Source organism: Anabrus simplex, chromosome 1 (genome assembly GCF_040414725.1).
Source record: "Anabrus simplex isolate iqAnaSimp1 chromosome 1, ASM4041472v1, whole genome shotgun sequence".
NCBI lineage: Eukaryota > Metazoa > Arthropoda > Insecta > Orthoptera > Tettigoniidae > Anabrus > Anabrus simplex.
In genome coordinates this window covers 599,224,683-599,240,899 of record NC_090265.1, presented here as the reverse complement: position 1 = coordinate 599,240,899, position 16,217 = coordinate 599,224,683, and the positions used below count along the sequence as shown (strand labels likewise).

At 37.2% G+C, this 16,217-nt stretch overlaps 1 protein-coding gene across 1 annotated transcript in view; it reads right to left on the bottom strand.

Annotated features, from left to right (window-relative positions):
- Window positions 1–16,217, bottom strand: part of CYLD (ubiquitin carboxyl-terminal hydrolase CYLD) — a 188,344-nt gene that overhangs the window by 112,552 nt on the left and 59,575 nt on the right. Inside the window, exon 5 of the mRNA XM_067135632.2 lies at window positions 15,057–15,725. Coding sequence (XP_066991733.2) covers window positions 15,057–15,725 — 669 coding nt within the window. The remainder of the gene's footprint in view (window positions 1–15,056; window positions 15,726–16,217) is intronic.

Below are 16,217 nucleotides of genomic sequence, written 5' to 3'. Positions count from 1 at the left end.
AATACTTAATATCTAAAAATGAATAAAATAAAAGTAGAAATACAGAAACATAAAACAAACTAAGAATTAGTATCTACAAAATAAATAACTCTAATCTTAAACTGACACCAGTTAGAGCAACTGACATATAAAAAGAAAATCATGGAAAGTTAGGCATGAAATATACATGTTTGGTAAGAGATGAGTTGTGGCAATCAGTATGAATAGCACACTAAATCTTAAGTACAAATAGATGCTAGTATTGACAGTTTGTTTGCAGTTTTCCCTGCATTTTGTTTACCTACATTTACATTATATAAATTCAAATAAAATAAACACTCAAATGAAACACAAACTAACCAAGAAATAAGTATAAATATAGTACATATATACACCTATAGGGCATACCTTCAGAAACAGTGCTTTAACTGAACTCGAAGTGCCCACCATAGTGCGATCATTACTTTAACTGTGTACCGTCATCAATAATTTTACATAATTGTATCTAACAGCAAAGTCTAAATCAAGATCATGAAATTTATGAACTGTGACGTTATATGTAGTGCACATTCTGAACAGCGGCGAGCTTCTTTAAATACTGTTTTAGAAATCGGAAGAAACAAGAGATGTCTGTGTCTTAAACTGCCTTTCCGGGTATTGAACGAGAATTTTTGTAGAAAGTAACTGTTATCTACCACATTATTGATAACTCTATGGAGGTTTTTTGATCATTTATTATATATTTAATAATGAAGAGAGTTAAATTCTTTCAGGAGATCTTTATAATGAATTATGCCACTAAGAACAAACCTGTTATATTTTTAAAAGTAAAGATAACGTAAGAAACGTTTTTGAACTTTCTCCACATGGTTTTGATAGGATTTATAAAGGGGAGACCAAATTACCGACGCGTACCCAAGTTTGGACCTCACAAGTGTGTTGAACAAAAGTGTGAGGGCTTGGATATTCTTCAGCTCTCTGGTGTGTCGGATTAAAAAGCCCAGTTTTTTGTAGGCATCATTAATTGTGTCATAAATGTGTGGGTTAAATGACAAATTGTTTGTGATGCGTACTCCTAGATCATTAATTGAATTAACCTGTGTCAGTAATTCTTTGTTGATAGAGTACACATGTTCTTTAGGGGATTTGCCGTGTGTAATTTTTAAGAAGCAACATTTCTTTATGTTGAAATATAAATTATTTTCTATACTCCATTCGTATAATTGATTCAAGTCGCTCTATAGTTTGTCGATGTCTCCATCACATTTTATTTCTTTGTAAAGCTTTACATCATCTGCATATAAAAGGCAGTTTGAAAACTTAACCTTAGAAGGGAGATCGTTGATATAAAGGTTAAATAGCAATGGACCCAGGTTTGAACCCTGTGGAACACCAGAATATACAGGAAAAAAATGTCTGAATTACAATTGTGATGTGCTACATACTGTTTTCTGTCTCTAAGGTAGGATGAAATCAGTGTTAGCATTGGCGAAGTCATTCCAAATTCAGAGAGCTTTTTCAATAAAATGTCATGATCAATTTTGTCAAAGGCTTTCGAAAAATCCAAGTCAATTACATCAACATTTCCTTGCCTATGTAGAACATTAAAAGAATACCACGTAAAATTAACAAGATTGCTTATTGCTGATCTACCAGGCATAAAGCCATGCTGATATTCACTTATAGCCCTCTTTACATGAGCGAAAATAAGACAATATAAAATCTGTTCTAAGATTTTGCACGGAGAGCATAAAATACAGACAGGTCGATAATTCTCAATCATCTTATTTTCTCCAGATTTAAAGATTGGACAAACTCTCGATATTTTCCAGGCTATGGGAAATGTTTGCTTCTTAAGTATCAAATTATACACTCTCAGAAGAGGAATGAGTAACACTTCAGAACATGCTTTTAGGATGTATGGAGGTATCCCATCAGGGCCACATGAATTTTTTGGACTTTAATTTCGTAATAGCTGCTTTATATTCACTTGTGGTTATAAATTCAAGATAATTTAACGTAATTCACCTTGTGATGGTAATCATTAATTGTAATCAAGTATGTAATGAAAAAAATGAAGCCACAACTATTATTACGGTGATTTGTCACAGGTTCCATCATATTATGTTTCTTTGGTGGAATTGAAAAAAACTTGTGTCTGAGTTGATTGAAATCAGGTGAAGGTCAGTGACTGATTTAGTTTGGGCTGGCCTAGAAGTGTCGGTGGTGATATTTAATGATTTCATATTTGTTTCACCACTTCATGGTTGATTTATTTTGTCAACCCTTGTTATTCACCTGCATATTTGTTAATGGAAATTTTTGAATTAAAGAGTGCGGTCTCCTTGAGTTAACACTGATCTAGAAAACTTAGTGGTGATATTTACTGATTTCATATTTGTTTCACCACTTCACGGTCAATTTATTTTGTCAACTCCTGTTATTCACCTGCTTTTAATTAACCAAAATAATTGGATTAAAGAGCTTGAGTTAACATTGGCCTAGAAGACTTAGTGGTGATAGTTACTGATTTCATTTTTGTTTTCACCACTTCATGATTGATTTATTGTGTCAACCCTTGTGATTCTCCTGCATTTAATTTATGTAAATTATTGAATTACGGAGTTTTCTCTCCTTGAGTTAAAATTGGCCTAGAAGATTTGGTGGTGATAGTTACTGATTTCACATTTGTTACATCACTTCATGGTTGATTTATTGTGTCAACCCTTCTGATTCTCCTGCATATAATTTATGTTAATTACTGAATTAAGGAGGGTTTCCTCCTTGACTTAGCATTGGCCTACAGGTGTCAGTGGTGATTTTTTTTTAAATTATTTGTTCGAGGCGTCGACCTATGTGATAATATTTACTGACCTTGTTTTAAGCTTCCCTTTTAACTTAATTTCGGGTATTATACCTTAGCATTTCTCGTACAGTGGGTTTTCTGTGAATTATATTTTTCGAGGGCACTCGCTTACTGATTTCTGCTCCCGGGGTAACATTACTGTACTCTGTTCTTGTACTCTTGTATTTTTACTGTACTAAGATATTGGGTTAATTTCTCTCCTCTTATCCTTCTCAATTTTTTTAATTGTTTAAAACCCTGTTCCTTCTGCTTCTTGTTTATTAATCCTTAACCAAACCAGATCATTTAACCAATCTGTAATTTTTATTTACTGTCATTAAATTTTACCTTTTCTAAAATTGGTCTTATCCTTTCATGACATTGTTTGGTAATTAACCACAAAAATTTACTAGACTTAATCTGACACTGAGGTCACCAATGCATGATCCACTCTAAGCTTGCTCTCCACTCATTTACCCCTTTGAGGTAAGTTGTCATTGTTCGTTCTTGCATGTTATTTTTCTGTTCTTATTTTGAGTTGGGGTGTAGTGACACTGTAGTGGTAGTTATTGTTGTCTGTGTACGTGTACATTGTGTGCGAATCTTTACCTAACCTGATCTTGGTACTTGGTAACCAATTTCTGTTCACAAGTTACTGTATTCCTTTATTACCTGCCACGTTTCAGTGTTTTCATTTAGATTAATTGCATGTCACAACTGGATGCTGACCCAACTCAAACTCAACAGCAACTGGCACAAGCATTAAATGTGTCACAAGAAACAGTCAGCAGATGTTTATGAGCAATGGGGAAGATCAGTAAACTCTGTAAATGGGTCCCTCACGATTTGAATAAACGGCAAATGGAAAATTGCAGTCGCTTGTGAAATGTTGCTTCAACGCCACGAAAGAAAATCATTTCTGTACCGAATTGTGATGGGTGACAAAAAATGGATTTATTTTGAAAACCTGAAGCGGAGAAAATCGTGCCTGTCACCTGGCAAAGCCAGTCCTTCAACACCAAGACCAAATCGCTTCGGCAAGAAGATCATGCTTTATGTCTGGTGGGACCAGTGCAATATTGTGTATTATGACCTCTTGAAGCCCGGCGAAACCGTTAATGCACAATGCTATCACCAACAAATGTTAAACTTCAATCACGCATTGATCAAAAGATGACCGGAATTGGCAAGAAGACATGGCAAAGTGATTTTGTTACACAATAATGCGCCGTCTCACACAGCAAAACCAGTGAAATAGCACCTTGAAATTGCTTGGATGGGACATCCTTCCGCACCTGCTTTACTCCCCCGACCTGGCACCATCTATCACCTCTTCGCATCAATGGGGCATGCATTCGCAAAGCAGCACTTCAGCAATTTCGAGGCAGTTGGAAAATGGCTCAACGAATGGTTTGCCACAAAAGACAAGCAGTTTTTCTGGCATGGTATTCATAACTTACCTGAAAGACTGGCGATGTTTGTAGAAGTCGATGGCCAATATTTTGAATAAACAAAAAATGGATTTCCCTTGAAAATTAGGTTTTTTTTTACCACACAAAATGGCAAAAACTTATGCATACATCTGGTAGTATCCATCCTTCAATACCAAAAAGCAGCACCCATCCTTCCACACTACAAAGCAGCACTGATAACACAAAACACTTTGTGAAACGAGTTCCGAAATGGAGCTCATGGTTGCACATACGTTTCAATTTCATAAACTTTGCGATGCTGATTCTGATTTCTATATCCAGATCCCATTCCTGTGATAACCAGCGTCCTAGATACTTGAACTGTAACACCTTTCCAATGACTTTTCCATCCAATGTCATAAGGTTTGTGATTTTCTATTTTGTGATTATCAATAATTGTTTTCTGAAAGTTTAATACCAAACTCCTTGCTTAATAGAGAGAAGTGTAGAACAAATATAATGATGTTAACCTTCTCTCAAGTAAGCAACCTTGACATGACTCAGGCATCTGTGACATGCACGTGCAACAAAAACGAGCAATCTTTACACCGATCAAGAGCTTAGATCCTTAGGTTCAATTTGGTACTATATAACACTACACGCCATCTTTTGAGATTAAACATAAATGCGAGAATGAACAGCCACAATGTTGAAATTGGCTCAGAGCTGTGTATTCGTAAATGGACCTGCTTTATCAGCATGGCTGAGAGCAGGTGGCTGAAGCCAGTGGATTAAGGAAAATCACTTACAGAACACATAATTTGGACTTCTCTCCTTTGAGGATTTATAGGTTATTTCCGTGTTTTGATTCAAGCAAGATAGGGACATGAACTGAAGATCCACAAAGAGATGCAGTGAAACAAGCAAGTTCAAAATGTAATAGCAGTTAAAGTTATACTGGTTGCACAATATCATACAGTGTGTGAATAACAAAGGGTTTTCTTAACCCTAGTGACCCAAATAATAGATGTAAGTGTAACAGAACAATTCTTTCTTCATAACTGCTACCAGGAGTTTGTGCTGATAACAGACCATGATAGCAAAGGACTGGTTGATATTTTGATATGGACCTTAAAGACTATGACTGTGCTTTTCTTCATCCAAGATTGGTAGCTTCCATGACAAGCAATCAAAGTACATACTTAAACTGTTTGTCCATTGTTCATCACACTGTTTAAATCTGATCATATCAGATGTATGTACCGATACAAAATTCTTCAGATAATACAGGCAGACTGTAGCAAGTAAAGAAACTGTGACAGAAAATAGTGTCTCAAGTCTACAGCATCGTTTGCAACAAGAAGTGTTTGATGACACACTAGAATACATAAATGCTTAGTATCATCTTAAGTTCACTTCCAACACATTTGTTACCGTATCTAACATAATACAGGTAAGAGTTGCCTCTGGAAGCGGGATGTATTCAGCTTATACCGGATGACATTTGTTTAAATTTTGTGTCTACTGATTCTTATAACACAGTCCAAATTTCTAATGGTAGAGAGCAGTTGAATAGATATTTTTTTTCATATCAAACACGTGTATCATGGTTCTTCCCCAGAATGCAATGTGTAAACACTGCCTCTTCTTATCTCTACGCTGCGCAGTTGGAGTCTATTAGTGTAGTGTGCTGTGCAAGAGAAACTATACGGTGGCGTAGAGTACAAGATGTACACTAAGTCTACAAGATGAGTAAATGCCAGATGTTATTCCTAATCCCACCTCAGTCTGATGGTATTTGGAGGCGCTCACCTCATGATGGTAGATTTCCCAGCACATAAAAGAACTCATAAGGGAAGTAATTCTGACACCTTGGCTTCTCCGAAAACCGTAAAAGTAATTAGTAATAGTAAATCAATAACAGTATTATTATTATTATTATTATTATTATTATTATTATTATTATTATTATTATTATTATTATTATTATGAGATACAGACAACTGTCTAACCTCCATAGTTTATAAGCAATGCTTGAATTTGTAGATTTGTATGGAATGTGCTGGATCATTTAAACGCCTGTTCAGGGCCGGTATTGGAAGTGTTAAGACAGAAAAAGTATTTACATTTACCAATAAGACCGCATGGCATTTGACTAACTAAAAACCAGAATTTACTCTATACATTAGAAACATACGTACAAAAGATATGAGAAATACTGAAATTTTGGAAATCTTTTGAAGATAAATGCAGATGGAAAAAGACTAGGAACACAGGACAAACACAAAAGGAGGAAAGGATCCCAACAGGATAATATAAGTATGGGAAAGGAACAAATAGTGTCAAGTCAAGACATGTCTTATGTTTCTTCCTTTTTCCTGTATTTATTTGGCTTTCTTCTTATCCTACACTTCCCGCATAAAGTGTGAAGATCTGTCAAGATGGCCCCCGAATGAGTGTTGATGTCTGCCCTTCTGATGAAGCTGGGAAACAGAAATGAGCTCTTTGGGAGTTAAGAAGAGATGGATGTAGAAGAACTGGGATTGATGAGGAGAAAGCCTATCTATTTAAAGATGGCAATGTATGAAAACATATTTACACAATAACGCAGGGAAAAAAATGTTTGAATGGTTTGAACTTGGATCTCCCAAATAAAAGATGATCTGCAAGGAAGAGGAGTGGAATTGTTTAAAGTTGAAGAAGATGAAGAAGAAGAAGTGTACTTGCATAGACATAAGTGGAGAGCACTCTTGCACCGCACCCAAGAAATTGGAGACTGTTAAATTATGATGTTGATTATCCAACAAGAAATATCTGTAGATGTTAGAAAGTAATCAATGAACAGGCCAAAATTCCTCACTTCATATTTCTAGTGCATGGCACTATATGTGCTCTGGAAAAGCAGATACAGTATTTAACTATTAATATTTCATAAAGTGAAACAACTTGTATAAGGCATAAAAAAAAAAAAAAAATTTTAAATAGTATTAAAAAATTCTATTGTCTTGCTTTTTATCGCCTGAGCAACAAGTCATCATCATCATCTGTTTACCCTCCAGGGTCGGCTTTTCCCTCGGACACACAGCGAGGGATCCCACCTCTACCGCCTCAAGGGCAGTGTCCTGGAGCTTCAGACTCTTGGTCGGGGATACAACTGGGGAGAATGACCAGTACCTCGCCCAGGTGGCCTCACCTGCTATGCTGAACAGGGGCCTTGTGGAGGGATGGGAAGAGTGGAAGGGATAGGCAAGGAAGAGGGAAGGAAGCGGCCATGGCCTTATGTTTGGTACCATCCCGGCATTCGCCTGGAGGAGAAGTGGGAAACCACGGAAAACCCCTTCCAGGATGGCTGAGGTGGGAATCGAACCCACCTCTACTCAGTTGACCTCCCGAGGCTGAGTGGACCCCGTTCCAGCCCTCATACCACTTTTCAAATTTCGTGGCAGAGCCGGGAATCGAATCCGGGCCTCCGGGGGTGGCAGCTAATCACGCTAACCACTACACCACAGAGGCGGACTCTGAGCAACAAGTACTATGAAAAAACATTTCGTTGCAATAAATTTACATGAAATAACTTTTGCAGTTTTGTTTCCAAGCTGGAGTTAGTAACAATATGTAATATTTTATGTTCAGTTCACATATTTTTCATTCTCTCAAAAATAGCTACCGTAGCTCAAAGCAAGAAACAAACCACAATGACCTCTCCTGTCTAATATCCTGTAGGTAATGCCTCAAACACACCGTGATATTCAATCAACAAAGACACACGTCTCATTCCACTTGTTGTTGTTGTTGTTGGAGTCATCAGTCCACAGACTGGTTTGATGTAGCTCTCCACGCCACCCTATCATGTGCGAAACTTTTCATTTCTACGTAACTATTGCATCCTACATCTGCTCTAATCTGCTAGTCTTATTCATACCTTGGTCTACCCCTACCATTCTTATCGCCTACACTTCTTTCAAAAACCAACTAAACAAGTCTGGGTGTCTTAACACATTGCAGACCGGGTGCCTTTCACCCCATACACAGCCCTGTTCCCGGCTAGTTTCTAACTACCTCCAAGCTGGAGTGCATGCATTCAAATAAAATGTCAGAACTTCACTAGCTTTTGAAGGACTACTGTGTTTTTTTCTGGTGGCCTTCCTGAATTGTTGTTGAGATGCAGCTAGGTAAGTATTAGCTGAAATCTATTTCAGCTCATAGTTTTCAGAAATATGGGGTTTTCTATTAGGGGATCAGTTGGCCAGTAATCTTTCAGACATGATTTCTTCACCTGCCCCATCAATATACACAGAGCAATATTTTATTATTTCCCTGCTAGTGACATTAGTCCGCATTAGTGTTTTACGGGATACATTATGAGAATGTGAATTCTGCTCATAGTGAGAATGTGAATTCTGCTCATAGTATAAGTTTGTCTGCTCAGCTACATACTGAAAAAACTCCTCACCAAACATAAGTCCTGCTACTTGTCCTATGTTTCCAGATTCATAAAGGTGCTCCTTTATACCCAGAGCACCTTCAAAATCCTCTAGCCTAGGCTCACTGTTGTCCATAACCCAGTTGTCAGAAAACACAACATTATTTACAATATTTAGAATATTTACATCCGTGACACAATTATCAGACTCATTCTGCGCTACGTGAGTTCCACACCTTGAAGATAAGGCTATATCCTCGTCATCGCTGAAAACATTTCCGTTAGAAGACATTTCATTATCAAACTCTAAATATTCAGCATCATTTGGATATTCAGAGCCTGTATTAGCATATATTCGCGAATAACTTCATCCTTTGATGATATAGATGATATAAGTGGTCCGTTATTGGACATATAAATTTTCCAGCTAACTCATTCCTGGTTGCCAGCGTTTCGCCATCGTGTGCTAGGCTGGGCTCATCAGTTGGTACTCATTCGGGACAAATATTTCAGATTCCCTATGGGAATCAACATCTATATCATCTGATAGCCTAGCAGGCATCAATTTTTGGTAAAGAGACAAAGTGTCTCATAGTGCATTGGCACTGCGGTGGCTCCAAGTAGCCTACGCAGTGGCCTCCACGGTACACACTAGCCAGCGTCTTGGTAGGTGTGCTAGGTACCAACTGATGAGCACAACCTAGGACACGAGGGCGAAACGCTGGCAACCAGGAATGAGTTAGCTGGAAAATTTATAAAGTTCAATAACGGGCCATTTATATTGGTATTATAACTTCATCTTCGTCTAAACACGTGCAATCCCTGGGCGCTGCCATCTTGCATGGCTCTTCGAACTTTGTAAACATGCCAGGAAATGCAAAGAAAATCTATGATATGAAGAATAATCGACAAGAAATGTGACTATCGATTGTGTAGAACCATACATAATAGAGCTCTATCACCCCTGACCTCCAAATAGTTCCGGTATATCTCAAAATATAGCACTAAACTTCAGTCTGCTGGGTCTGTTGCTAACACGAGATAACTCGGGACCAGTTCGCAACGCTCGGCCAGGCAAACACGAGTTTTCTTGGGACCGGTTCGCATTGTGTTAAGATGTGTCCTATCATTCTATCTCCTCTTCTCATCAAATTTAGCCAAATCGATCACCTCTCATCAATTTGATTCAGTATCTCTTCATTCGTGATTCGATATATCCATTTCCCCTTCAGCATTCTTCTGTAATACCATATTTCAAAAGCTTCTATTCTCTTTCTTTCTGAGCTAGTTATCATCCTTGTTTCACTTCCATACAATGCCACGCTCTAGATGAAAGTCTTCAGAAACATCTAATTCCTATATCAATGTTTGAAGTGAGCAAATTTCTTTTCTTAAGAAAGCTTTTCCTTGCTTGTGCTAGTCTGCATTTTATGTCCTCCTTACTTCTGCCCTCATTAGTTATTTTACAACCCAAGTAACAATATTCATCTACTTCCTTTAAGACTTCATTTCCTAATCTAATATTTCCTGCATCACCTGCCTTTGTTCAACTGCACTCCATTACGTTTTTTTAGACTTATTTATTTTCATCTTGTACTCCTTACCCAAGACTTTGTCCATACCATTCAGCAGTTTCTCGAGATCTTCTGCAGTCTCATATAAAACAACAATATCATTGGCAAATCTCAAGGGTTAGATTTCCTCTCCTTGGATTACGATTCCCTTTCCAAATTCCTCTTTGATTTCCTTTATTGTCTGTTTTATGTAAACAATGAAAAGGAGGGGAGATAAACTACAGCCTTACCTCACTCCTTTCTGGACTGCTGCTTCTTTTTCAAAGCCATCAATTCTTATCACTGCAGACATTTTAATGCAGATTGTAGATAATTCTTTTTTCTCTGTATCTGATCCCAATCACCTTCAGAATCTTAAATAGCTTGGTTCAATCAACATTATCGGATGCTTTTTCTAGATCTACGAATGCCATGGATGTGGGCTTGTCTTTCTTAATTCGATCAGATGTAAAGTCAGGATTGCTTCACGTGTTCCTACACTTCTTCGAAGCCAAACTGATCTTCTCTCAACTCAGCTTCAACTTGTCTTTCTATTCTTCTGTAAATAATGTGTTAAAATTTTGCAGGCGATATACTAAACTAATGGTGTGGTAGTTTTCATACTTGTCAGCGCCTGCTTTCTTGGGAACAGGTATAACAACAATCTGCCGAAAATCGGATGGCACTTCTCCTGTGTCATACATCTTGTACACTAAACGGAATAACCTTGTCATGCTGGTTTCTCCTAAGGCAGTCCATAATTCACAGGGAATGTCATCAATTCCAGGTGCCTTGTTCTTATTTGGGTCTCTCACAGCTCTGTCAAACTCTGACCTCAAAATTGGGCCTCCCATTTCATCAGCATCAACAGCCTCTTCTTGTTCCAAAACCCTTTTATCTACTTCTTTACCATGATACAACTGTTGGATATGTTCCTGCATTCTTTCTGCTTTCTGCCTCTCTAGAAGTGGCTTTCCATTTGAGCTCTTCATATTCATACACCTAGATTTCCTTTCACCAAAGGTTTCCTTGATTTTCCTGTATGCAGCATCTACCTTTCCTAAGGCCATAGAACTTTTGACACCTTGCACTTCTCCTTCAGCCATTCCTCCTTATAGTATCTCCTGAGTTATCTACTGACTCTTAGTTGATCTTTTCTTACTTTCCTTCATTCCACTTTTGGATTCAAATCCTATTTCCTTTAGATGCAGATATCAACTGGTTCTTTTAAGTGGGTCATCATCACTGTTCACGGTGATGGTTTTGGGAGAGTATAATCTGCCTACCATTTAAAAGACATAATATATCACACTGAGTTTTTTGCCAAGAACTGCTCCAACATGCTATTTGTTATCATTGGAGCAACAAGCAGTTTGAAAAAATTCTTTGCAATATATTTACAAGAAATAATTCCTGCAGTTTTGTTTCTTAGCTAAAGTTAGTAAAAATATTTAATATTTTATGTGCAGTTCACATATTTCATTCTTCTCCCGAAAATAGCTAGCTAAAAGGAAGAAACAAACTTTTAAACCACAATGATCTCTCCCGATCTAACATCCTGTAACTACTGTCTTGACCACACTGCAATATTCTGTCAGTTAACAATGACACACCTCTTATTCCACTTAATCCTTTTTCTTTCAGATGCAGATAGTGATTCTTCTAAGTACATCACCATCACCATTCACGGCGATTGTTTTGGACAGGAGACTTATTATTAAAAACAAAACTGTGTACTTGTCTGCATAAACGGACTTCACAAACTCACCACATGTCCCTCTAATAATGACCAGGCGTTTTCCTGGTGTGGTAAGCTTCCATGACATAGTTTCTTTCTGCACATAAGAAACACAGCTGTAAACTAGGATACTGATTGTACATGACTGCTTAAGGCTACAGTCGGGTACTTCTCTCTGACCTTATTGAACATGTTCAACATTACTGCATTTTAATGATCTGCTTTATTTAGGCTACAAATAGCACTCAAATACACTTCCATTTCATACTCTTCAACTCAGCCCAAAACAAAACAAAAAAAGTGGGGGAGAGGTGAGGCCATGCGTTGTTGAGCATGGCATGCTTATTGCTTTAAAATGTTAAAATGTTTTGCAGTTTCGTTTCCAAACTGGAATTAGTAACAATATTTATTATTTTATGCGCAGGTCACATATTTTTCATTTTCTTGAAAATAGCTAGCTGAAAGCACATGCACTTCATATGCACTCTCTAGAAACATAATAAAATAAAAAAATGATTTGTAGGGCTGAAAGCAAAATGTCCCTTAACCCAATCACTCGCTTAGAAATCAAATTTAAATCGCCCTGAACACTAGTAAGCCACACGGTCAGGTCAGAACTACTGTGCACTGCTCTGAAATAAATACCATAAATGAAATAGCTACCAGAATTTTCATACACAGTTTTCAATGAAGCATTCAAAACAATTGTACTAACCAACAATGCGGTGAGAACAACGATTTTGTACAACTCAAAACATTCGAGTATATGTAAAGACACTTCACACTTTTCGGTGTCTCAATACATTTATCTTTGCTCCAATATAATTGGATGCGAGGCTTACACACCTAGGACATCAGAATGCAGAGGGCAAAGTAGGCCTTAATTTCATCCTCATTAGCGTCAAACAACTTGTCACCATCTATTCCTTTTTTCCTACCTGGGTCCGATAATTGTTCCATAGCGTACATACAGTATTTGTTTCCCGCACAATGTGGGAAAACGCATAAATTCCACAAACACAGACAACTCCAATATAGAATTATCAAAATATTTATCTTTCAGTTCTCCTGACACCCCTGGAGAGCCTGTAAAGAGCCTGTAGAGTGGTTATCATTATTACTAACCCACACCAAGTCACTATACTATGCTTTGCTTTTGCACGCGGAGCTCAAGGTACTATTTCACAGTTACTCGTATCAGATAAACTGTCACTTTCAATTAAAACTCTTCTTCAGTATCATCATAATCGCCATCACTATCTCCGAATCACTGTCTAAACCACTTTCAATTAACTCAGCAATAGCATTGTTGTCAATGGCCTTTACTTCGTCCACAGCCATAGCTAGGAGACTGACTGACACTTGATGAAATGTTTGTGCTTTCAGAGACTACAATTGGACAATAAATAATGGTACAAGTTCTTAGAAGGAGAGCTGTACACAAGCCATATTCCTGTTCTATTCATAGAAGTTCACAAAAGGGCAACCCTTGCAGGTGTAATCCAAATATCAGCTAATACATACGACTCAGCATGGCGTGTGAATGTTCCATCATCTAAGCTGAAAGCCTAGTCAATGCTTGTGTGCACATCACGTCAAATGAGTCGAATGGGTTAACTAACAAACTATAGTACATATGAAGTTACATGAAGGCAATAAAGAACATCAGCCAAATGTCTCAATTTCTGCCATGTGCTTTCTTTACACATGCTTTTGCTTACAGCTACAATGAAATTAGGATAAACCGTTGTTGTTCTTCTTAGCCATTTCCCAGTTGTTTAGAGTTGGCACTACATGTGGATCAAGCCCAGTTTACAGCCATGCCTTACCTGACACTGATCTTATATAGAAGGATGTATTCACTATTACGTGATTCTGAGGCGGTTGCTAGTGTGATGCATTTTATATATATATGAAGATGTATGTAATAAGATGAACACACACACCTTGGCCCTGAACCACAGGAATTAACCACACAAGGGTGAAACTCCTCGCTTGGCTGCAAGCGAACGCAAGGTCATATGAACTGAAGGTCACTAAACTGACCAGGCATGTTTTTCAAGAAGCCAGATAACTGCAGTTAGGATAAAACAGTCTTCATCTTCTATTATTATTATTATTATTATTATTATTATCATTATTATTATTATTATTCAAGAAAAAGGAATCCAAGACCACACAATAGGATATAAAAAGTTAAACATCAAATTTAATTGTCTAGCTTTTGCAGATGACAGCAATATTTTCAGAAAACACTGAAACAGCAAATGAAAAAAATAAACCTTATGAAACAGACAGCAGAAAAGGCAGATTCATAACAAACATTAATAATGCTCCAAAATTCCTGAACACAAAACATGCCAGAATCAGGGTAGATAAATAAATTCAAGTACCTAGGGAAATAATACAGTCAAATGGCCTAGATAAAGAGGCAAACAAAAATAAGCACAAAAATAAAAATAAAAAAAGAACTGTCTTAACAACTACCTGAACACATTTACTATTTAAAAAATCACCTTCTGTAAAAACAAAATCCAAAACTACAACACTGTCATAAAACCTGGGGGGTGTAGACTTACAAAACAGATAGACTGTGAGAAATTCTGAAGGGAGTCCATGGTATACAAGAAAAAACTTCTGAAGAAGAAAGGTACCTTCTGGTCAGAGGAAAGAAAGGAGCTGCATCAAGAGGAGGTGTGACAATATTGAGCATAGATCAACCTCTCCATTTACAAAATGTAAAGTACAGGACAACTCACAGGTGATACATTAGATTTTGAATGCCTTACTATATGCAAATGGAATTAAAAAATATTTGATATAGATATAAGTAACATGAAACAATCTATTCTTTACTATGATACAAAAGGTATATCTTATCAGGTAAACATGCTCAGACAGGCTATAGTTCATGCAAAATTATGGACTTTAGTGTGTTTCTTTTGTGTGATCTACCCAGGGTTACTTGGTAAAGTTTCAGCTCTCCATGTTTCCTATGTATATATTTCACTCTTGTCAACTTTCTTACAATTACCTTAGACCTAGCCTACAGTACTATTAATTCATACCAATAAATTGAAAATCGAAAAATTATCTGTTAACTTACCAGGTGACTTCCCCTGTATTGTTAGACCTTCTCCAACAATCTCCAACAGTGGCTCAGCAGCATTGTTCATTTTAGTTGCTTTTCCATTTGAGCCTGTTGCACTTGATCGTTTCTCCTCTCTCACTCTTGGTCGAGTATGCTTGCTATCATTTACCGATAGCCATGCATCATCTCCAAAGTCACTCAGGTCTATACCATTACGGGTATTAACATCTTGTGAATAGGAATGCCGTATCTTTGGTTCATTATCATTTTTCATAAGATGATCACTACCCACACGCCTATTAAGAGCATAGCTTTCACATGAAACATTTTCTCTTGGACTAGCCTCACCAATAGGATAACTACTAAGAGAATTATTCACTTTTCTTGAACAATTATTATTTCTAGAATCCTTTCCAACACGTTTTTTGATGTTATCAATCTTGGGAGTCAATGTTTCTGTATTAGGTTCTGAGAAGACATATTCTGACCTACAAACATTATCCTCTCGTTTCTCCTTTGAAGCTGGGGCGCTTTCAGGAACGTCATTAAATTCTCGCAATGGCGAAGTCCACATAGAAGGATCCTGTATTTCTGAGTGCCCAGTACTCGGAATTTGAGACCTAGACACTTTAGGATTGTTACAATTCTCGATCAATTTCAAGTTCTTCTTTTTCTTAACATGATCTGAAAATAAAATTTAAAAATTAAATAAGATTTGGCATGAAACATCCACAGGAAGTACAATACAGTGCAGTACCAATATTCAGAATAATAATAAAAAATTCACCTGCCCACAGCAAAATACCTCTCTTTTCTGGTCATATATGTGCTTTTTAACTTAAGCACTCCAATTACTTAGGGTCAGTACTGTGTGGATAGCCTATTTTCACAGTCAGATGCCCACCTGACACCAACCTTACATGAAAGGCTTATTCACTACTGTAGTGATTGGTAGTGTGCTGTATTGTGTGTAAAAGAAGTATTAAAACAAAAGTAAACACCCAGTCCCCTCAGTCCACCCAGGACCCTCTGAACTGAAGGCCACTACAATAACCATTCAGCCAAGATTAGACACAGCAAATCACCAATAAATTTACCAATTTACTCATTGTAACTCTCTTTTCAAGACTACTGTAGTTTTCCTCTTCTTCTTCTTGTGGTGAGATTGTGAGTGCA